Consider the following 25,470-nt stretch of genomic DNA (forward strand, 5'->3'; position numbering starts at 1 on the left):
TCCATAGTAAATATTGCCAAACAGTTTTCCAAAGTGACTGGACCCATTTCCACTGTACTGGAGAGCTCCAGATCTATACCACCATTCAGGGTAGAGGGATTACCTGGGTATATTGCTCTTAATAAAGCTGCACTGAGATTATAGCATGATTTCCTACCTTAGGATACATGCAAAGGCTTGTTAACGCTTCTTTCAGCTAGCTAGTACATGTTGCTCATCAGTTGTTGTATCAAGCCCCCTGAAGTTTGGTTTAAGCCTGCTTCCACTAAAATCATTAATTTCTTACCTAAAATTTAAACATGGGTATATGTGCATGTGAATATAGCAATATATGTCCAGAAATAAAATAGCTATTAGTCTTACTTTGGTATTAAGGTTTTTTCCTAGTCTAAAAATTATACTCATAAGTAAATGATTCCCGAAAAAAGGGACCATTAAAGATTTTTAGACTGAAATATTACAGATTAGACTGACTACCCAGAGATCATACTGAGAATCACTGCCAAAGATGTAGAGGGAAGAGGAATAGGAAGTGTAATTATGTGCCTAGTCTTTTGTGTATTGTTGCATTTAGTCTTCACATAAATGGTAGAAAATGAGGGTGGCAGATGGGTGTACAGGTATGTAATCTCACTCCCAAGATAAATGTCTATTGTGAACAGGGCTGCTGTAAGCAGTCACGAACATGTACTTGTTTGAGTACTTGTTTGCAGTTCTTTTGGCATATAAACCTGGGAGTATGATTGCAGGTCATATGATAATTGTGTTTAACTTTTTGAGAAACCACCAAACTCCCACAGTGCCTGAACTATTTTATATTCCCACCAGCAGTGTCCACAGGTTTCAGTTTTCTACAGCCTCATCAATACTTGCTATTATCTATAATTTCTTGGTGTTTTGAATGGTATTATTGGTGGTATAATTATTTTTTACTTCATTTTCTGTATGTTTCTGATATACAGAAATACATTTATTTCTATGTAAACCTTGTATCTAGTGACCTTAAATTCACTTGATAATTCTTATAGTTTGTGCATTTATTGGCTTTTTTATGTACATCTGAATTTTTGATGTCCAAGTGCTATCTTAGTTTTTGTTCCTTTTTCATAGTAGTTTGTTATTTTATGGATGCAATATTTTTGTGAATGCCTTGGAGGATATTTATTAGAATTTAAACTCTCTTTAAATTTTTCATTACCTTAGTTTCCTTTGTGGTTGATTCTATTGCTTTTCATTTTGGTCCCTCTTATTTTGTAAGTACTCATAGATAATCTGGTGATCTTTGGTTATCTTTTCATATTTACAAAGGACTAAGATGGTTGGTTTTGGTAGCTGACATTGGCTTACACTCAGTGTTTTGAGGTCTGTTTTTCCAAAAGAACTTTTCTCCAAATGGGATTACTGATTGAGAGCTCTGTGTGAATGAAAAACAAATTTTTTTTTCTTTTATTGATTTTAGAGAGAGAGGAAGGAGAGGGAGAGAGATAGAAATATCAATGAGAGAGAACATCGATTGGCCACCTCCTGCATGCCCCCCACTGGGGATCTGGCCCACAACATGGGTGTGTACCCTGACTGGGAATCAGACTGGTTACCTCCTGGCACATGGGTCAATGCTCAACGATTGAGCCCCACTGGCCGGGCTGCATGAGTTTGTTTTAAGGACCAGTAGCAGCCAGTTAGGTTGGGGACTTAAAACTTATTCTGGGGCTCCAGTTCTATGAAGACATTTTTTCTTTTCTTTTGGTTGTTTGTTTCCTTTCTCCTGACCCCCCCCCCCCCCACCTCCCCAACCTCCATTGTGGATATTTGGAACAACCTCAGGTTCAGCCCTACTTCTCTTTTATCCCTACTTGCCTCCATGCTGGATGCTCTTCTCGGTAGGTCTGGGTACTAAGCCTGGGGAATCAAAGTTTATACAGGGAGTAAGGCTGTCATGAGTGGCTCTGCTGTTCTGTGAGCAATCTTTTAATTACCTCGATTTCCCTTAATTCAGCTTCTTTTTTTCCCCTTGAGTTTGGTATTTTCTGTTTAGGGCATTGGGGCAACTGTTGCTTCCTTATAGTCCTTGCCTATGCTTGTTTTGTTCTGTTTGTCGTTTCTTCTGCCAAGCTTCTTTAGACAATTAGTCTCATCTGTTTCTTTTGGAAATTCTTCTCCTCCTTTTTTTTCCCCTTTCACTCCTTTTTTTTCTCTCTTCACCTTACTCCTTCCCTCCCTCTCTTTCTTCCTTCCTGCTTGTTGATGGGTCTATTTCTTTTTTTGTTTGTTTGTTTGTTTGTTTGTTTGTTTTTTATCCTCACCCGAGGATATTTTTCCATTTTTTGTACAGATAGAGTGGGAGGGGGAGAGAGAGAGAGAGAGAAACATCGACGTGAAGGGACACATCGAGTGGCTGCCACCCGCACGACCAACCAGGGCCGGGGACAAACTGCAACCGAAGTACGTGCCCTTAGCGGGAACCGAATCCGGGTCTCTCCGGACTGCAGGCCGACGCTCTAACCGCTGAGCCAAACTGGTCAGGGCTATTTCTTATTTCATATTGTCATGAATTCTTCTTACAGTTATGAAAAGTTTGGACATAAAACACATGTATCTACTCCACAGCTTAAATAAAGAAAAAGTATAATGGAAACTCCTTATTCTTTTCTCTGATTGTATTGCACTCCCTCTCATGGATCTGTTAATATTATTGTGTGTATTTCTGAACAATAAAGAGCATTGTTTAGAATGTGTTTGAGCTTTGCATAGTGACACACTGCATGAATCCCTTTGCATCTTGTTTTTTACCATATTGTGGTTCTTTTGTTGCTATCTTTTCTGCTGTTTCAGTGGAATTTGGATAAGGAGGAGAAGTAAACCCATGTATTTCTAGTATAGCTTTAAAAAAAAGGGAGATTGAAGCACCTTTTGGATATTGTCACTATAGATGTTTAGGAGAAAGGACTTGATGTTACCTCTTCTTGTTTCAACTGGTGATGATAGGTGAATATGACACCTTGCCATGTTATACAAGCTAGGCAATTGAGTCTTGCTGCTGACCTCTATTTGGTGTTATAAATCCTTTTGGAGACAGAGAGACACCATTCATTCCTGTTTAGGGTTTAACTGAGGTGTAAGTGAAGATTTGAGTTCTTATTGCTGGAAGGACGTTTTACAAGCCATTTAGTACAAACTGTACTAAAGAAATAAAGAAACCCAGGCCCAGAGAAGGTGAGTGACTTGTCTGAGGTGATCCAGAGAAAAAAAACAGGGATTAGAAGCCATAGTTGCAGTTTGTTATTTTTCACCTTACTACAGTAAACCAGAGGTTAATGTCTCCTTTTGTTAACACTCAACTTTGATTTTTGCCTGTTTCTTAAAATATTTATTTGAATGCCAAGAGATTTTAGTATATAAGAATGAACATAAATCCTTGAATTGATGCTTACTGTTGTGTTTTCTTTAGGATCAGAATGGTTTCAATTCCAGAATACTATGAAGGCAAGAATATTCTCCTCACTGGAGGTACTGGCTTCCTAGGGAAGGTACTTCTGGAAAAGTTGCTGAGGTCTTGTCCTAAGGTGAATTTAGTGTATGTTTTGGTGAGACAGAAAGCTGGACAGACACCCCAAGAGCGAGTGGAAGAAATCATTAATAGCAAGGTAAGTGTGGAAAATAATCATTTGGAAGAGAGTTAAAAAGTGTGGTGTTTGTGTGTATTTTTCTTCAGTATCCTGAAAAAAATTAAAAAGAGCTCTATAGAATGGCAGTAAACTGGATATGACTTGTGATCATGTAGGAGAAAAAAAGCCTTTCTCTATGATGGGCAAAACTGTAGAACAAGTTCTAAATTACTTTTATGGTAGATATTTAATATGCTGTTAGAAAATTTGAGGCAGGTTATTTGTGATTAGGTATTTTAGGTAGACTTCAGAATATAATAATAATTAGGAGGAGGTAGTTTCTAATGACCTCCTGTGCTGTGCGACACTATGCTTTGATAACACTTAAAAATGTGTAAGCACGGATTGCTCCGTACAACAGTATTAGAGGGTAACAGAGTCACACATTCCTTTTTGACAAATAAGAACATGATGACAGAGGGGTCAAATAAAATACAAGAACTGAAACTAGAAAAAACAGGGGTGGGCAAAAGTAGGTTTACAGTTATAAGTAGGCGAAACTGTTTATTCTTTATTAATTATTGTATTATTTTTCATGCAAACAACTATAAACCTACTTTTGCCCACCCCTATATTGCTAAGAAAAAAATGGAAATGAATTGGAATAAAATTATTTCACAATCATAAGCTTTTGAATTCTCTCAAAATGAATGAATTTATCTGACATTCATTCATAGTAAGTTTAGTGTAGTTAGCTATGTAATTTTTTTAGTTATTAGGTAGGTATGTGGTTCCTGTAAACCTTCTGTCACTTATGTTTAAAAAACAAAAACAAAACCATAGCCCTCTGAATCACTCTGAGTTAAAGATTGGTGAAAAGTGTCGAAAGATACAATGATTAATTATAGATTTATAACTCTCTAGAGTTAATAAATAATTTGTTAGACATGATTTGTTTTCCAGTCTTTTCCAGTCTTTTTTGATCTTTTAGTAGAAATCCATAAAGTAGTTAGTTAATAGTGACTAACATTTGTTGAGTACTTACCTTGTGCCAGAAACTATGTGCAAAGCGCCGCAAATGTATTTAATTATCACAGTAATTCTTTAAGGTAAGTCTGATGTTATTTCCATTTATAAGATCATATAGTTAGTGACTGTTTGAGATAATGTCTGAACTCTGGCTGTCAACCCAGAGCTTATGCTTGACTAGGGACAGATGCTGATAGATCCCACTTTACAAATATGGACAATGAGTCTCAGAGGTTATAATTTTATCTGAAGTTAGGTAGCTGATAGATGGTGAAGATAACACAGATGATTTGATAACAGATCCAAATTTTTTTCCACTTTATAACATGACTTTCCCAATTAGATACTAAAGTAAGGGAAAGATGATGGAAGGCTTTGTGGTAACATGGGAGAAGTAGTCTTTAAAGTTACATAGCTTACTAGTTGCAACAGTTGTAGCTGGTACACTGAGTGCAAGTAGCTTAATTTTCCAAAGCTAATGGCAGTTGGTACCCAAGTTGACAAAAACTAGAAGAGAAGATGACAAAGAGCAGCAGAAAAGACTATGAAGGGCAGAGAGTAACAGAGGTAACGCAGCAGGAAGGAGAGTCAGGGCAGTAATGGAAAGCATATCTCCTGGGAGTGATATACTATGATAACAAAATAACAATTATGAGGAAAAAATACTTAGTGAGACCTGTATAGAGGTTTGGGAGTGTTTAAATATAACTTTTTTTCCCCCTTTATTGATTTTAGAGAGAGAGGAAGGGAGAGGGAGAGAGAGATAGAAACATTGATGAGAGAGAACATTGATTGGCCGCCTCCTGCGTGCCCCCGCTGGGGATTTGGCCCACAGCCTGGGCAAGTGTCCTGACCAGGAATCGAACTTGGTAACCTCTTGGTGCATGGGTCGACACTCAGCCACTGAGCCACACCAGCCAGGCTAAATATAACTTTTTAATTGTCTTAACATCATAGCATTATAATAAAATACAATAACCAATATTAGCACGGTGACTTAGGATGAATTAAAAGGCTAACCTATATTTAGAATGTTTTCTTTACTGAGCTATTTATTGTTTGAGAATGTTTCCACTCAGATATAATTTTGATTCAGAAAGATGAACTTCACTTATGTGTTTTTCTTGTTTATATTCATGTTTTTCTTATTTTTATTTTTCCCCCTCATAAAGAGGTCATCTTAGACCTACACAGTTTTGACAGTGAGGTATAAATTAATAGTTTTTTCTTTAAAAATAAATTACTTGATGCTATTAATAAGGAGTTAAAGAATAAAAATAATATTTATCTTGGTCTCCACTCTTCACTTTATTAATTCAGTTTGCTCCCACAGGAACACTTTAAATAATTTTACTTCTGGAAAAACTAATTTTCTCTGAATTACTTTTTAAAAAAATCTACTTTTGCAAGAGTTATTCAGTGATAGTATAACTCACATAGCTAGGTATACTTTTGTAACGTTCTTCCCATTGCCCCAAACTCTCGTGCATTTGTGTTCCTTCCTCCCGCCACAAAGGTACATGGAGTCCTGCTGTATACTATGGGCTCTTCAAGTTACCAGACATACAGCAGTGAACAAAAGAAAGTCCCATCCTTTAGGGAATTTACATTATAGTTAGGGAGACAAGTTAACTATGCATAACATGTTGAATAGTGATACACTAATGCAGATAAAGGTGATTGAAAGTGATGGAGGTGCTATCTTAGAGTCGGTGGTCAGAAAAGTTCTCTGAGGTAACAGCTGGGTAGAGACCTGAATGAAATGAGGAAGAATCCATGGGGAATGTGGAGGAAGAGTGGCCAAGGCAGAAGAAATAGCAAGGGCAAAGACTCTGAGATGGGAACTGCTTGACAGGGGGAAAGGGAATCAGAACAAGCTGTGATTTTTATTTTACTGGGGACTGTATAAGGCATGTAAAATAAATAATAAGTTGTAGGGTATTCCCTACCAATATTACTTCTCTCTCCAGATGAGCTTTCTGCCTCCTAAATACAGTAAAATTGTTAGTTTATTATTCTTTTAAAATCTTGTTTGTTTGACTTGAGGAAGAGGGCTTCAGATAAATATTTATACTTATACATGAGAAAAGTGTAGCTGATATTAACTTTAAACTCAGAGTTATCACATGAAGTTTCTAGGTACTTATTTTTAAAAGTAATATTTCAGTATTATCAACATAAACAAAATAACTGTTTGAAGAATTTTCCACCTTTAAGTATGGTAGGTGCACAGTTCACTTTCAGTTATTGTCCAAAGAAGTGAGAAGATGGACTGAGCTCCTCTGTTCCCTCTTATTTTAAAATGAAAACTATTTGGTAGACTAGTGTAAGGACATGTTTTAAAAACACGATGTAATTTAGAGCTTATTTTCTAGGGACTTTTGATTATAACTCTTGAGAAAATTATTTGAATTGGCAGATTGACTGCAGTATAATGCAAATTGATATCATTACCTTATGGCTATACTTTTCATATCTGCCAAATAGGTTGAAAGATTCTGCTTATTAAAGGCAGTATGATTCTCAAACTTTAGGTTTATAGACCTCTTTACACTTAAAAAATTATTGGGGACTTCAAAGAGGTTTTGTTTTGTGAAGTTTTGCTTCAGTGTCTTACTGATATTTATCATAGTAGAAATTAAAACAAATTTTTATTTATTTTATTCCTCACCTGAGGATATTTCTAAATTTATCATCAGATAGTGTGGGAAGGAGGGAGAGAGAGAAAGAGAAATGTCAATGTGATAGAGACACATCGACTGGTTGCCTCCATGTCACACAACCCGACCAGGGCCAGGGATGATACATGCCCTTGACCAGAATTGAACCCACGACTCATTGGTCCGTGGGCCAACACACTAACCGCTGAGTCAAACCAGTCAGGGCAAAAACAGAAATTTTTAAACTAAAGAAAATACAAGCACACATTCCATTAGCCACCAGAGTCATGATGTGTCATCACACATGTAGTGTTGAGAAAATTACTTTCTATACTTGTCAGAGAATGAAAGTGAAAAATGCAAATAATGCCTTAGTGTTAGTCTGAAAATAGTTTTTACCTCGTGAACTACCTACAGTAGTCTTGGGGACTCCTAGGATCCTTAGACCACACTTGAGAACTGCTGCTGAGCAAGAGTGTACAGTGTTGCTTAGACCATTTGGGGATAGCCTGCTGTTACATTCTGATAGATGTATCTAATAGGGGCAAATGTTCATACTTTAAGGAAAGAGTTGACTTTAACAGACATCTAAAATTAATTTGAACCTAAGCTTGTCAGTAAAGATTCAGAGAATAAAGTTGGGTCAGAAACAAAAGTTATTAAAATGCTGTGAGCTCAGATTTGGTGCATGTAGGGAATCTGTCTCTGTAGGCATATCCCCAAAAGGAATTTTGATTATATTATTTATTTTTATTCATTTTTTTATTTTTCAGAAAACATTGATTGTGCCTACATAGTGCTAGGCAATTGACTTGATTCAAGGTGTTGAATTCAGGGCCACATAAGATAGAATGGCTTACTTAATGGAGCTTGCAGTCAAAAGAGTTTTTAAGAGGGAGGAGGAAAGGAAGAAAGAGTGTAGAGGTGTCAGGAGAGATTGAATAGGGGCAGTTATTGAAGTTGATGTCTTGGTTGAAATTGAGGGCCTGAGTATAATGTGAAAGATTTGGGTCTCCCCTCTGGGGTCTGTCTCCAGGGCAGTGCTTCTCAAACTTTTCCTCACAGTAAGTCTATTATAAAGAAAATTAATATCTTCTACTTAAAGTCTGAAATTTCATTGAACTTTTTGGTTCAGCCTAAACATATGGCCATTATTTTCAATATAAAAATGAATTTTCCCCAAATATTTGTCTAAATAAATATTTAATTAGAATACTCCATAAATTATATCCTTTTTCTTATGTGTTTAATTCCCATCTAGCATATCTTGCCTCTTAATCATAGGGCCACTCATTCTCCATTATGTATAGCATTGCTAATGAAATTAGTCCTTTTTATGACAAATAGCAGTGAATGTACACTTAAAGTTAGTAAGAAACTTATAGGTAAGCCTATAGTGATTTCGAAACAGGAATAAAGAGCATAGACAAAGAGCATATACTATAGTGGGATATTGTCTTATAATTGAGTCTTTCAATTTCAGCACTATTGACATTTAGACCAGGTAATTCTTTGTTATGGGAAGCTGTCCTGGGCATTGTAGGCCGATAGCAGCCTCTACCCACTAGATGCCAGCTGCTTCCTTCACCCTCCCAGTTGTGACAACCAAAAATATCTCTGACTTCACCTAAATTTCCCTGAAGGCAAAAAAGGCACTAAGTTGAGAACCACTGATTTATAGGAATGTCTCTGGGAAAATAAACTCCAGTGGATGGTGAGGATTAAATTAAAATAGTTGCCCATGAAATAATTCTGGAATGGGAATAAAGTGTATTAAAGAGTGCATTAGTGAGTATAATAAAGTAGGAACTAATTGGGGTCCAGCAGGGGAAAATGGTATTAAATAAAGAGATGGTTGTTAGAGAAGGAAAGAGTATCAAGTTTGTGGTGTAACTTGTGAAACAGCATGATCATGTTTTGGTGGAGATAACTCAGGTGAAGGGGAATTAAAGGTCATTAGCAATCTGGGAGAATGAAAAAATGTGGAATAAAAAGTATGTATTCAAGGTGTCAAAACCACTTTTCTGGTCATTCCTCAGATTCTTTTTTTCTCTGCTTACCCCTTAAATACTGATATTCTTCAAAGTTTGGTTCTAGGCCTTGATCTCTTACTAGGTCCAGTTAAGTGATTACTCAGCACCATCTCTGTTATGTTAGATGAATACTTGTATTTAAATTAGATTTGGAAAAAGCTTCATGTAGTCTGGACCTTGGATGTCCATCACTGCTGCTACCTGGGTGTGGTTAGTAAAGTCTGGCTCTCTCTTCCCTAACTCCAGACCCACAGATCCAGTTGCCTCTGCTAGACTTGTCTTCTGGGTGTCACATAGGCACTTTACACTCAACATTCCAAAATAGTTTTTAAAAACCTTCAAAAACGTCTGTCTTTGTAATGACTTCTTTCACTTCCGGTGTTGTCCACCTAATGAATTTATTTCCTTAACAAATGTTTATCATGTCTGTCTTCCGAAGCACTCTGCTATTCATATTTATCTTTAGGGCCTGCGTGCTAAACAAACAGATATATGGTCCCTGTCCTCATGGAGTTTGTATTCCTTCTCTCTTATATCTAGTCATTGTTCAAGTCTTATGAAATTATTTTTATTTCCCCAAATATATCAATCCTCTCTCACTTCTAAGGGGTTATACATGCTACTTCTCTGCCTGGAATATTCTTCTACTTTATAATCTCAGATCTTTCTCAAGCTGGGTTAGTTGTTTTTTCTGTGCAGTCCCTTAGCACTGTTATATTACCCCTATTTTATTACTTAGAACACAGGTTTTTTTTGGCTAATCGTCACCCAAGGATATTTTCCCACTGAATTTTTTTTTTAAAGAGAGTGTGAAGGGAGGGAGGGAGAGAGAGAGAAATACATCAATGTGAGAGAGACACATTGATTGATTGCCTCCATCACGATCCCTACTGGGGCCAGGGATGGAGTTTGCAACCCAGGTACGTGCCCTTAACTGGAATCAAACCTGCGACCTTTCAGTCTGAGCACTGCTGACACTCTAATCGCTGAGCCAAACCGGCATTTTTTTTTTTTTATCCTCACCTGAGGACATTTTTGCATTTATCATCAGATAGAGTGGGGGGGGAGGGGGTGGAGAGAGAAACATCAATGTGAGAGGGACACATCAACTGGTTGCCACCCATATGACCCCAACCAGGGCTGGGGACAAACTGCAACCAAGGTACATGCCCTTAGTGGGAACTGAACCAGGACTCTCTGGTCTGCAGGCTGACGCTCTAACCGCTGAGCCAAACCGGCCAGGGCTATAACACTATATTTTAATTGTCTGCTTACTTGACTAGTTTTTCCTTATAAATTAAAGTCTGGATTTTAGAAATCTGAATGATTGTTTTAAATATTGTCCTGATATGTATACTGCTTAAGTCTTCTCTGAGGGATAATCTAATCTAATCAACAAAGACACGGACAGTTCAAATTTAACTGTGCAAACTACCAGCTCTGTATCTGGGCCAATTACTTAACTTCCCTGATTCCTCAGATTCCTCATCTATGAAATGGGGATAATAATATGGGCTCTGTAGTGTATTTTCTATACGGAATGGATAACAGTTAAGAATACCGTAGGATCTCCATAGTTGAAGTTTTAAAAATAGTGATCCTTAATGGGGAAGAGGGAGATAGATGACATGGGTTTTAGAAAGTTGAAAAATGCTGCCCTAAACTATTTTTTCCCCCCTTTGATAGCTCTTTGACAGATTGAGAGATGAAAATCCAGATTTTAGGGAGAAAATTGTAGCAATCAGCAGTGAACTCACCCAACCTAAACTGGATCTTAGAGAAGAAGATAAAGAGATCATCATAGATTCTACCAATATTATATTTCACTGTGCAGCTACAGTAAGGTTTAATGAAACTTTAAGGTAAGTAAAGGTATTTATCTGATATTTGAACTTCAGCATGGTTAACAGATCTAATTTGAATTGTACTTTTCAGTCAAGTTGTTTTGAAAATGATTTGAAACGGTCACTTGTAGCTTTCAGTGTCCTACAGTGTGAAAAGAATTTCCTTTCTCTTGTTACCAGAGTAAAAACATTGGATAGCTTCTATTAGAAGTTGCCATGCATGTTAATGTGGGACAGGGGAAAGGCAAGAAATAGGAGTTAAAAAGTAGAGGAAACAAAAGTTCACCTTGGGTAGGAGTGTTAGTCTTAACGATTAATAGGGTTTGTTTCTTCTTCCATTTTTTCAGAAGCCTATACCTCAGCAGCTTTATTTTTCTACTCCACATATATTCATCTGAAAATGAAAAAAATTAAGCTCAGGTTTTCAGAGTAAGATAAATCAGCTTCAAATTTAAGTCATACCTTGTTTTTGTTTTAAAACTTTGTTTAGGGGCAAGGTACATTGGACATGATTTTAAAAACAATTTTTTTTTTCTTTATTGATTTTTAGAGAGAGAGTAAGGGGGAGGGAGAGAGAGACAGAAACATTGATTGGCCGCCTCCTGCATGCCCCCAACTGGTGATTGAGCCCACAACCTGGGCATGTGCCCTGACTGGGAATCAAACCAGCAACCTCTTGGCGCATGGGTCAACGCTCAACCACTGAGCCACACTGGCTGGACATTGGACATAATTTTAATTAAAAAAAATTGTAATCAAGATGCCTGTTTCAACAAAAAAACATTCTAAATATTTACTGTTTTTAAAATATTTAACAAATATGCATTTCAAATAATGGTATTTAATTCCGAGTATTCTTTTTGATGGTATGTTCAAAATAAGAGTTTTATAATGTTAATCTAATTGTATGGTTTTATGCCAGTTAAATTGGTGCAGAGTTCTTTAGGTTTCACAATTACTTGAAGACCCTTTTCTTAAAATGCTTTTAAATTAAATTCTGATTAATTAAATTGAGATTATTACACATATTGTCTTTAATATAGAAGTATAAACCTTAATCAATATTATATAATGTGACAGTTCAGTGCCAAAGCATTACAATGTGTTTTGCCTATATTCCAAGTAAGGGTACTGTAAATAGTCCCTTACATTTCTGCTTTATAGTTTTCAGGGTATTTTCTCATCTAATATTTTATTCCATGCTAACAATACCCACTGTAGTAGGATGGGCGAATCTATTTTATACTTGAGGAAGCTGAGGCAGCATTGTGTAATGGAAAGCTGATGAGTTTTGGAATTATATACCTTAATTCTAATTGTTTTTATTGTTTATTATCTGGTGATAATGTATTTACTTTTTTTTTATGCAGCTGTTGGGTGCTCATGATTGAAAAGTGACAAAAGAATCTTATTAGAACTATCGTATAATCATATTTTCATTAAAAGTGTGTATATGTATATTTATAGACATGTCTTTCAATGTTTGCCAATTATTGGATAGTGTAAATGCAGATAGGTTTTTAGTACGAAGAGTCAATATAACAGCTATTTTTCCCTAACCGTTCTAGTTTTTATTATTTTTTATTTTTTCATAACCAAAAGAAAGAGTTCACATAGCTTTAAGAAACTGTTTTAAAGAGAAAAGTATATAGATACCATATAATTGTGGTATGTATAGTCCTCATTGGAATAGGCAATATTAATTAGGGTGAAACTCATCAAAGTACAGCACTTTCAGGGTACCTTCTTTCTCTCTTTTTGTTCCCTTGGGGTAAGCAAGGCTACCATTAATGAAAGCAAAAATCTTTTCATTATTATTCTTTCTTCTTTTATTAGAGATACCACATAGTTTGGGGTAGATAGGTGAACAGTAGAATTTATTGTTCTTCTCTTCCTTGCCAAGGCATGTAGGTTTGCTGACCAAAGCCTCATCATTGAAATTATTGTTTTCTATGAAGCAATTTTAATAGTGATACTATAACATTAGATTTGGGCCAGACATTACAAAATACGGAAGGTTGGCATATACTGGCTACTTACAAAACAATTATTCTTTATAATCACTTTTTAGGTTAATCCACAAATAAGAAATAGCACATTATACTCAATATTTTGGGAAAAACCAAGATAAATTGCCCCACAGATCTTATTTGCAAAGTTCATACAGTCTAATAGAGGAATAAGAATAATGCTTAAATAACCATAATATACAACAGAGAATAAGAACTTACTGAAAAAGTATACATTAAGGGCTGTGAGTAGGTGTTCAGAAAGAAGTAGAAGTAGAGATTGATTGTTAGAAAAGATCAAGAAACTGTTACTTCCAAGAGCATTGATTCTTAACTCTAGAATGTGTTTTGAATCTTAAGAACTCCTGCAAGTGTGTTAAAAAAGCAGTCTTGGACTATACTGCCAAATTTAGATCCTCTAGTTTGGGGGTAATACCCAGGAATCCTCATTTTTTAGCAAGAGCCTTCGATGTGATTTAAATTACAGATGTATCGTTCCCCTACCCTAAGATTGATTAATTGGTCTCTAGACATCTGTGTTTATATCATTGTTAAGTTTTTAAAAAATAGCAATTGCCCTCGTCCATGTGGCTCAGTGGTTAGAGTGTCGGCCTGTGCACCAAAGGAGTTGCAAGTTTGATTCCCTGTCTAGGGTATATGCCTGGGTTGCAGGTTCGATCCTCAGCCCTGGTCAGGGTATGTGTGGGAGGCAACCAATTGATGTTTTTCTCACGTTGTCTGTCTGTCTCCTTATCTTTTTCTTTCTCTCCCACTGTTTTCCTCCCTTCTACCTTCTCTAAAAATCAATGGAAAAAATATCCTTGGGTGAGGATTAACAACAACAAAAATCTGCAGTATTAATGAGGTCTCATCTAGGTAGTATTTTCTTAGAGGTGAGAAAGAAGGGAACCAGAGACCAGAATAGCCTGGGGAACTTATTTAAAATGCAGTTTCACAGGCTTCACTTTAGACATTAACAAGTGTTTTTCGTTTGTTTGTGTTTTTGGTTAATTATCAGGATTTTTATCCCATTGATTTTTTTTTTTTTTTTTTGGAGAGTGGAAGTGGGGAGAGAGGGAGAGAGAGAGAGAGAGAAACATCCATGTGAGAGAGACATATCCACATCAGTTGGTTGCCTCCTGCACAGGCTGGGGATCAAACCTGCAACCCAGGCACTGGGAATCGATCCCACCACCCTTCGGTGCATAGGCCAACACTCTAGCCACTGAGCCACACCAGCCAGAGCAGCAATCTGCATTTTTAATAAGCTCTCAGAAGTCTTACATGCCAAGTGAGATCTCTGGTTTAAAGTCTTAGAAGTATTATCAACATAGATTTTGAACAACCCAGCATGTCTGTAGAAGACAGGTGAACAAGAAAATTTACTGGCAGCTCAAGTTTTTTTTTTTCTTTCTTTTTTCTAAGTGGTTTCTATGTCTATATTAATGATGGACCGTCATTACAAGGATTTGTTCATTTTCCCCACCCCTACCTCAAAGCCACTGTTATTTAGTATGTATTTATGACTCCAGATAATCAGAACATGAGAACATTATTATTTTTTCAAATTTATCTTTATTTTTGAAACTATTCCAGATGTCCCTTATTTTTTTTTTCCCATTGACCCCTTTCTCCCTCTCTTCCCCCTTCACTACATTATTGTCTCTTTCCATTGATTATGTATATATGCATGTAAGTTCTTTGGTTTACAGTATCTCCCCCTCCCCTCTGCCTCCCTTCCCTCTCAGGTTTGTCAGTCTGAGAAATTATTTTTGTTTAGTGCTACAATCTTTGTGATCTAACATGTCAGGGTCTTAGCCTGAATTTCGGTGGAGTAGAAATTGGATGGTGATAAAATCGAGTGAGGTTACTAGCCTGGCAGTGATACTAAGAGTTACTTATGTTGGCACAAAATGCTTTCAGGTTTGGGCTCTCAGGTACAGAGGGGCAGGGAAAGGGTAGAAAGGCACCAGAGTGTGTCCTCTCTCAAGTTATTCCTTATTTTCAGTGACCCAGAAACTTTGTTACCATCCTCAGGAACCTGTAACAGAATATCCTTTGTATTCTGCTCCCAAAACATTACTGTCCTTACCCCTATTGTTTTGCAAATGCCAAAGAAAATAGCACATTGCCTTACAGTCTAGTGGATAGTATCCTGTCTGTGAAATGTCTTTTGTGCCAGATTTCCATTGGAACAGATTTCCCTCCCCTCAGTTGAGATAAGGAAGAAAAAAGATACATTTATGATTGTAAGACCCTAACCCAAGTACTTCATTTAAAAAAAAAAAATTTCTTTCTAATATGTTTCATACGCTCCTGAATACTATTAAATTAAAAGAAAAAATAAGGCACAGGAGTTTTTCCTTTTGTGAGTTATTTCTTATTCCTGGTGACCCAGAACTTGTTGTCCTGTCCCTAGGAACCTGTAACAGAATATTCTCTGTATACCTCTTCCAAAACATTGTTTTTGCAAATGCGATAGACATCAAAGCACTGCTTTATAGTAAGTGGGCCGGATTCTGTGACATCTTGGCCCCTTAACAGAATGGCTGGATTTTTTTTTTTTTTTTTTTACTCAAAACTTTTTATTTTTAAACAAATTTTTCTTGCAGTTTGTCACTGAATATATATTGTTCTACATAAAATGTAAACATAGAATTTCTACCTTACTTATCGAAACAATTTTCCTATTTCTAATTTTTTTCATAGTTATAATGATATTCCATTATGCTGATATAGCATAAATTATATAATATTCACTGAGTAGCAAATTTGGGGAATTTTAATTTTCTGGTAGAAAAATTTGGGTTAGAATACATTTTTCTCTAAGTTAATTTCAGTATGTTAACTAGATTAATTACTATCATTTCTATAATTTCTGGTACTTTGTCCTAGTCTCTTTTGGATCAGTTGGATCAGTTACAGTGTCACCTATAGGGTATCACCATGCCAATTTATCACAGTATTATTGGTATTGAGTATTTCAACATTTTCCCCCTCTAATATCAAGTTGTAAAAATAAGTTTAATAGAAAGCAAAAGCTACCCATCATCTTATTATCTTAAATAATATTTATTGAATGGCTGTTTTTGGACTGTATTAGGAATAATGCTATATACTTGCAAGCTGTTTATTTCATTTAATTTTATACAAATCCTGTAAGGTAGATTTCATTATTGTTCCCCTTTACGGGTGGGAAAACTGAGGCCTGAGTGCTTGAATGACTTTACCATTCATCCAATTTTAGCAGAAAGGTAGGCCAAGCTAGGATTTGAACCCAGGTCTTATTCCAGAGTCTTGTTCTTAATCTTGCTTCACTTAATAATGTATGTATTTTTAAAATATTCATCTAGATTTTTTCATGTTTTATAGTTGTCATAAGAATGTTAATGGCTATATTCTTTCATTGTGATAAAATAACCACTTTATTAAATCATTATATTTATAGTGAATATTTGGGCTGTCTAGGTTATTGCTGTTACTAGGTGATGCTTCATTGATATTTTTCTTCATATTTATGTTTGTATTTATGGAATTATTTCTAATAAATTTTGAGAAGGGAATATATAGATCACTTTGGGGTCTTGCATGTATGTCTTATAACATATGGACTAGGTTTATTATAATTCTCCTTTTGTAACTAGTCTTAAAAAGATGTTTGGATTAATTGCTACAAGGAAAGAATTAAACATATTCTTATTTGGTTATATGTTAATATAAATTAATGTTTCTGAGTTTTATTAGTGGCTCTGCTTTAGCATTTTAAAATTACTTAACCATTCTAATTTTTTCTTCTGTGGTACATCCATATCATGAAATGTATACTTTTAAAAGGCAAGATGCAGCCTGGCTAGTGTAGCTCAGTGGACTGAGCATCGTCCCATGGACTGAGAGGTCCCAATTCAATTCCCGATAAGGGCACATCCCCAGGTTGTGGGCTCTATCCCCAGTAGGGAGCATGCGGGAGGAGGTAAGATCGATGTTTCTCTCTCACATCGATGTTTCTATCTCTCTCTCTCTTCCTCTCTCTCTAAAAAATCAATAAAAACATTAAAAAAATAAAAGTCAAGATGCAGAACAAGTCTAACATGACTTCAAAATAGATACTGAAAAGTCAAAGATGCAGAACTGATCTATGTTTATTTCTAGGTAATTTAAAATTATTAATTTATACTTTTATTTAAAAATTCTAATGAGATTTATTTTATAATCAGAAAATATTTCTTGTTAAACATGACTGATAGAATGGATGTACTTCATGTTGAAATAAAATACAAAATCAGAGCTAAGGGATCTGTTACAAAGAAATAATCACTGTCTCTCTATCACTCTAATGGAAATAAGATTTATTTTAGCAGGTGAAATAAATGATATAGCTTCCTAATTTTTTATTGTCACTTTTTCTTTTACAGAGATGCTGTTCAGTTAAATGTGATTGCTACACGACAGCTTATGTTCCTTGCACAACAAATGAAGAATCTGGAAGTGTTCATGCATGTGTCTACAGCATATGCTTACTGCAATAGAAAACATATTGAAGAAGTAGTCTATCCACCCCCTGTGGATCCCAAGAAACTGATTGATTCTTTAGAGTATGTTTATTTGAAATTATATACATTTGCTTTCATTCTAAAAGTTTGGATCCAAGTTTATCTATATGTATCTGTTGGTCAATTTCGGTTTCTCTTTCTTTGCTCCTTTCCACGCACACGCACACACACACACACACACACACACACTTATCTTTTGTTTATCCAAGGTATTATTACATATCTACTATTTTTTTTTTATTGTAGAGATTTATATCTAAATGACTTGGTGGAGTCAATGGGGAGCTTTTACTTTTGACCAGGTATGATGGTTGGAAAAGGCCTTTGAACAAACTCATCCATGATATTAGGGCCTCTATTTTCCAAAGAATCAATCTTAGTGACTAACTACCTGATAATCCTTGGGGACTAATGACTGCCTATCATTAGAAAGTTTCTAACTTATTAAAAGGCTATTATTTTTTTTATTTTGACCAATGGAGTATATCAGTAGAGGTACCTTTAATTATTAGGGAATCAGGGGAGTCACAGTCCTTTAATGGATACTCTGAGTGTTACTATTTATCATATTTCTGAGGACTAGGATCCTGTCAATGACTGCTACATGAGACATATTTAGATATGGATTAAGTGGAGTATGCTTATGCCATGGCCAAGATTTTAGTCGCTTCATTTAGCCTGTGCTTTCTCATCAGGTGAAATAAACAACACAGGATCCGAGCAAAAACAAAGATCTTTTTCATAATTATAAAAGCCTTCCATATCATCATATCTCTACATATTTGTTAATCCTCATATAATATTCCTGTGGTCTTTAACCTCTTTATTCTTTTTTTTTTTAAAATTAATTAATTAATTTTTGTTACAGATGTTTCTTCCTTTTTAACCTCTTTATTCTTAACTGTTTCCCCTCAGGTGTCTCTCTTCCCAGAAATTCTATCCACTTTCAGCTTTCTAGTTATTATTTCCCACCTTCTCAGTCCAATTCTTTTCTTTTCTAGGGTGTTACAGAGTGTTCTTAGTTCCTTCTCCAAGTTTTCTCCTAAAATAAGCATGTGGTTTTTTTTCTTTAAGGCTTTCCTGCTAATCACTGTGAGGAAGCATACAGATTATAATAAAATTAATAGTTATATGAGTTTACAAAGACAATCTTAGGGCAATTCCCTGGTTTTGTTTTATGACTCCATTTCTCAGATGTTTCTAAATATGTAACTCATTTTTCTCACAAATCAGTAAGCAGAAGTTTTTAATATCTGGAAAAAGCTGAGTGTAAGTTAAGGAAGCTTTTTACTTTTTCTCTTATTAGCAGTTAGTATATCTTAACATTTAAGTTGCTGAGAAAGCATGTAACCTTCTAATTTTATATCTTCTTTCCTTGGTTACAAAGAAATCTAGCTAACATAATTTTAGGATAGCTCATGGATGGACTGGATCTATAAACTCACTTTAGTGATGAGGCTTACTGGCTGAAGTCTCTTCTCCATTTAGCCTGTTTGTTTTCCCTTTTTTTGTGTTAATTCTCACCTGAAGATATTTTTCCATTAATTTTTAGATAGAGTGGAAGGGAGGGAAGGGAAGAGAGAGAGGGAGAGAAACATTGATGAGAGAGACACATCAATTGGCTGCCTCCTTCAGGATCCAACCAGGGTCGGGGATTGAACCTGCAACCCAGATACGTGCCCTTGACTAGGAATCGAACCTGAGACCCTCTGGTCCATAGGCCTACTCTCTAACTACTGAGCCAAACTAGCCAGGGCTATTGTTTTTTCTTTTAATGTAGCAACATCTCTTCCATATTTCAAAAGTTGTCTCCACTATGGAGTTTTTCCTAAGTTGATTACAACTGCCCTTTAATTTCATTAGTATTCTTTTCCTTTCACACACAGAAAGTACTTCCACATACAGAAGAAAATTTATCTTGATAATCTCTTTTATATGCTTCCTCATCAGTTAGTAAGTCTATCATTAGAGTAGGACAGTATATTGATTATATGATTATATAATTATACATAAGTAGCATTATAGACAATAAGGGAAAAGTATGTGAAAACAAGTACATAACATATTGGAACCAGATATTTAGACTGGGAAAGACCATAGATATCACCTAGTTTATAACTTCCTTTTACAGATTATCACAGTAGATTTTTTCTTCAGAAATACTGAGAAAATTGGAGGAATTTAATGATTTCATAGTAGGTTGTTAATTAAATTTTTTAATAAATATTTTTATTATTATTATTTTTTTTTAATCCTCATCCGAGGACATTTTTCCATTTTTTTGTACAGACAGAGTGGGAGGGAGAGAGAGGAAGAGAGAGAGAGGGAAACATCGATGTGAAAGGGACACATTGAGTGGCTGCCACCCGCACGACCAACCAGGGACAAACTGCAACCGAGGTACATACCCTTAGCGGGAACCGAACCCGGGTCTCTCCGGACCGCAGGCGGACGCTCTAACCGCTGAGCCAAACCGGCCAGGGCTAAATATTTTTATTATTATGATTATTATTTTAATCCTCACCCGAGGATATTTTTCCATTGATTTTTTTTTTTTAGATAGAATAGATGGGAGGAATTGGGGAGAGAGAAAAACATCACTGAGAGAGACACAAAAATTGGTTGCCTTCCACACGACCCTGACCAAGGCCTCGGATTGAACCTGCAACCCAGGTGTGTGCCCTTAACTGGGAATCAAACCCGTGACCCTTCAGTCCTAGGGCTGATGGTCTAACCACTGAGAAAACTGGCCAGGGCCCTTTATAATTTTTTTAAAAATTATTTGGACATTTATAGCTCTGTAGTAATTCTTTCATCCCAAACCCTCAAACCCTTTCCACATGTCCTCCCTAGGAAAACAAAATATTTGCATGTTGTGCCCATTCACATATAACTTTTAAAAACATATGACTCAAAATCAAATAATTTTTACCCAGAACTTGTTAGTAATTTTTTATCCTTTAATCCTCACCTGAGGATATGTTTTTACTGATTTTAGAGAGAGAGGAAGGAAAAGGGAGAGAAACATTGATTGTTTGCCTCCCATATATGTACCAACTGGGAATCGAACTCTCAGCCTCAGTATGTGCCCTGACCAGGAATTGAACCTGCAGCCTTTTGGTGTACAGGAAGATACTTCAACCAACTGAGCAACCCAGCCAAGGCATGAGCTCGTTATTAATTTTAAACTGCAATGCAACATACTTAATGACATTTTTAAAAATTAGTTTATCCTATTATTTCTTCAGGGAACAAAATCACTTCAAGGTCTTAGAGAATGGAAAGTCCCTGTTTCTGAAAGTAAATTACATTGAAAAACCCCTTTGCTCCCCTGGAATTAGTAGTTTTCATATTATCAACAGAACCAGCTCACAGGTGGACTTTCTACTTCATGTTAGGCATTGCTCAGGTACTTTTGGACCACAGCTGAAAAGCTATGAAGTGTAAAAGGGGTAAGTGGGAAGGGATAATTCCAGCACAAAAGAATGACGAGGCTGGATTGGAAGCTTTCTGAGCAGTGGAATAAAATAGGCAAATCCCTAAGACCCCAGCTTTTGGCAGGCTTGTTTGGGTTAGAGGAAGACGGTAGGAAATCTGCAATATGGACTAATTTCTGAATGATGAATACAAGTGCCAACCAAAATATTGCACATCATATTAGAGGCATGTAAACCACTGAGAAGGTGCCCTGGCTGGTGTGGCTCAGTTGTGTGGAGCATTGTCTCATGCACTGAAGGGTCATGGGTTTAATTCCTGGTCAAGGCACATACCCAGGTTGCAGGGGTTTGATCCTTGGTTGACCCCCAGTTAGAATGTATATGGGAGGCAACTGATCAATATTTCTCCCTCACATCGATTTTTCTCTCTCCCTTTCCCTTCCTCTCACTCTCAAAATCAATAAAAAAATGAACATATCCTCAGGTGAGGATTAAACAAAACAGAACACTGAGAAGGTTCCAGAAAGAATAACTACAGTTGGAGAGGATTCCCTAATTGAATTTTACAGTATGGTTCAATTTATTTTTATTGTTTTTCTTAGTTTTTGTTATCTCACTAGTGAGAGCATATGGTTTTCAGTAATATTGAGATTACTAGACCTTTTCTATGAATTGTAAATCTATGTTCATTGCAGATGTATGTAGTTAAAGTGTTAGGGTGTTCGGTGGTTATATATAGATTTGTAATTTCTAATCTGAAACTCATGGGGCCAGGTGTATTTTGGAATTTTTTTGGACTTTAAAAAGGAATAGAATCTATGTACTGTATAATAAGAAACAACTTCAACTTCAATTAGATCTGGGGTAGCAACCCTGATCAAGCACATATGAAGTATATGACCAGTCACACTGAGTTCTCTAAAAAAAGAAAGATCGTAAATGAGTTCAGATCAGCTTTGCTATCTACCATATGACTTATGAAACAACTCTAGATTTTCGGAATTTTTTTTTTTATCCTCACCCCAGGACATTTTTGCATTTATCTTCAGATAGAGCGGGAGGGAGAGAGGGAAGAAGAGAGAGAGAGAAACATTGATGTGAGAGAGACACATTGACTAGTTGCCACCCACACGACCCCAACCAGGGCCGGGGACAAACTGCAACCAAGGTATGTGCCCTTAGCGGGAACTGAACCCAGGACTCTGGTCTGCGGGCCAAGGCTCTAACCACTGAGCCAGACCGGTCAGGGCTTTCGGACCTTTTCGGATATAGAAATTGGGCATAAGAAATGTGGACTTGTGGTTGATGTAAAATGAAAGGAAGACTAACTTCCATATTTTTAGTAAAAGCTGTCAAATCATTTGGGTCAGAGCAACGCATATGTTTGAATATACAAAGTAAATGGTTTTTTATTTTATAGTAAAACATCTGAAAATATTTTTGCATGCTTTCTTTGTTTACCAGATGGATGGATGATGGCCTAGTAAAGGATATCACGCCCAAATTAATAGGAGACAGACCAAATACATACATATACACGAAAGCACTGGCAGAATATGTTGTACAACAAGAAGGAGCAAAGCTAAATGTGGCAATTGTAAGGCCATCAATTGTTGGTGCCAGTTGGAAAGAACCTTTTCCAGTAAGTAGTTGGAAATCTTTTAAATAATTGTAATTGAAAATTTTAAAAGAGTTGCCAGTTGTTTGATTTAAGAGCAGATTTTATTCACGGAATATGGCTTAATATGGCAAAGCTATTTCCATTCATAGAAAGAGACTTTTATTGGTACTTTTATTTCTAATTTAACTCTGTTTTATAGCTCAACATTTTAAAAATCTTAGTTGAAAATTAAATCAAAGACTGTGATATTGTCTTAATCAAAGGAGATCTTGCCCTGTGTGTTTGGACTTTTAACCCATCAGCATTTGTTGGCTTTTTAAATTATTTGCTGATTAGCTTCCCTTGCAGAAGTAAAGAGAGTAGAAATGAGAATATTCAGGATCTTATTTTATTTTATTTACTTTTTAGTACCAAAAAGAGGCAAGCCTTCCCAGAGGTAGATTCCTCCCTGGATAGATCACAAGCTAAGAAAGATATGAGAGATTTCTATGATAATTGGCTCTAGGAAAAGAAGGCATTGTGGTATATATGAATCCCTGGAGTAAGAGCAGACATAGATATAAACTAACAGCTAAGTTGATTTAGGAAAAACCTAGGTTTCTATTATGGTATTAAGTGATAACATGCCTTTCATTGCTTTGACAATTCTATTTTCCTGTTTTATTTGGTAATTTTTTAATCCTCATCCGAGGACATTTTTCCATTTTTTATACAGACAAAGTGGGAGGGAGAGAGAGGAAGAGAGAGAGAGGGAAACATCGATGTGAAAGGGACACATCAAGTGGCTGCCACCCGCACAACCAACCAGGGCCGGGGACAAACTGCAACCAAGGTACATGCCCTTAGCGGGAACCGAACCCGGGTCTCTCCGGACCGCAGGTGGACGCTCTAACCGCTAAGCCAAACCGGCCAGGGCAGTAATTTTGAGGATAATTTATCATTTCCCCCTAATCGGGATACTGTTTCAGTAAACCACATAAAATCAAACTTGAACAGGCTTTGTTTAGCAAAAATATTTGACAGATATACTCCTTTTTTATAAAATTCTCCTTGCAGAGAATTAAAAGAAGAGTAGATAACCCTTGAAAATGATTTTACCCATTTGCAGTGCCAGAGAAAGACAAGGAAAAATAGTCTTGCCTGAATCTAGTTTAATTTTTAGTTTTTGGAAGAAAATTACCAAATATATATGTGGAGTTGTAGATTTCATAATATTTATAAGTTTCATAATATTTATAAGCTGTCCACCTTTTTTTATTTTTGGTATTAGGGATGGATTGATAACTTTAACGGACCAAGTGGTCTCTTTATTGCGGTAAGTAAACCTTTTGATTTATTTAATATTCTATATATTTCTTCTGTTTTCTGTATATCTTTATATGCATATATGCACTCTGACATATATCTTAAGATGTTGTTTTTAATTTTTAAAAAGGCAGGGAAAGGAATTCTTCGAACAATGCGTGCCTCCAACAGTGCCCTTGCAGATCTTGTTCCAGTAGATGTAGTTGTCAACATGAGTCTTGCAGCAGCCTGGTATTCCGGAGTTAATAGGTATATGAGGTGACAATGTCACTTGTTAAATATATAGTAACTGAGAAGGGAAAACAGAGCTACTGACTAATGTTAATCTTTCAGTCCCAATATACCCATATCAATATATATAGGCATATGACTTCCAACTGCAAGAGTTGGCTTATTACAGGCAATAATAGCAAGTGGTTCTATCAGCAGTAATTATGAGTTAACATTAAGTCTTATGTACTACCTATAGTATAAACAAGTTCATTAGGCAGTACAAATGAACTCCCCACAAAGCGATGATTTTTAAAAAAACCCAAACTAAAGCTTAGTATGAACTTGACATAAAGAGCTGAAAATTCACAGAGAATGGCTTACATATATAAAACATGTCACACTAGAACAGCTTTAATCAACTCATGGGGCTCATTTTAAAAGGGCGTGGTAGCATTTACACCTACCACCTAAAGTTTAGGTAACACCTAAACTTTAAGCTTCTCATAACTTTTGTTTTCTAATTAATAAACTTCTCTTATTTTTGAAGGCAGTATTTTTTTATATTTTAAAAAGAGAGGGCTATGATTATATGAATATATGGTTTCTGTTAAGAGGGAATTCAGTCCATAATATTTTCAACTAGAGCCTCTGAAAATGGGAAGGAGATAGGAAGAGCTGAGATTATTTATTGTTTTTCTTACATATAAAAACTGATACTTTTATTCATATAAGGAAGACAAATATGAAAAGAAAAACTATCTGAACAAAAAACAAAAAGATGTCCTCGGATGAGGATGAAAAAAAAACAAACAAAAACTAAATACTTTTAAAATAATATTGTTGGTAGGGGAGGGGAAGAGGGTGTAAATAATTATTTAGATGCAAACATTCATCGTTTTAAGGATAATTTAAAAAATAATGTAGGAAAGGTACTCATCCTCATTTTTTTCTATTTGAAATCAGATAAGATTTAGATTGGACAAGTTTGGCCTCTTTTTATGTTTCATTGCTTTGATCTTTGTTTTTGCAGACCAAGGAACATCATGGTGTATAACTGCACAACAGGCAGCACTAATCCTTTCCACTGGGGTGAAGTTGGTATGATTTTACCTGTGTTTTTTAATGTTAGAATAAATCTTAAAGAACTTAAAATATTCTCTGAGT

General features: G+C 35.9%; 1 protein-coding gene across 1 annotated transcript in view; it reads left to right on the top strand.

The window, feature by feature from the left end:
- Nucleotides 1-25,470, top strand: part of FAR1 (fatty acyl-CoA reductase 1) — a 73,934-nt gene that overhangs the window by 22,894 nt on the left and 25,570 nt on the right. Inside the window, exons 2-8 of the mRNA XM_036257927.1 lie at nucleotides 3,449-3,644; nucleotides 11,014-11,189; nucleotides 17,593-17,772; nucleotides 22,632-22,809; nucleotides 24,059-24,103; nucleotides 24,224-24,342; nucleotides 25,337-25,404. Coding sequence (XP_036113820.1) covers nucleotides 3,456-3,644; nucleotides 11,014-11,189; nucleotides 17,593-17,772; nucleotides 22,632-22,809; nucleotides 24,059-24,103; nucleotides 24,224-24,342; nucleotides 25,337-25,404 — 955 coding nt within the window. The 5' untranslated portion in view covers nucleotides 3,449-3,455. The remainder of the gene's footprint in view (nucleotides 1-3,448; nucleotides 3,645-11,013; nucleotides 11,190-17,592; nucleotides 17,773-22,631; nucleotides 22,810-24,058; nucleotides 24,104-24,223; nucleotides 24,343-25,336; nucleotides 25,405-25,470) is intronic.

Source organism: Molossus molossus, unplaced genomic scaffold, assembly GCF_014108415.1.
Source record: "Molossus molossus isolate mMolMol1 unplaced genomic scaffold, mMolMol1.p scaffold_m16_p_13, whole genome shotgun sequence".
Lineage (NCBI taxonomy): Eukaryota > Metazoa > Chordata > Mammalia > Chiroptera > Molossidae > Molossus > Molossus molossus.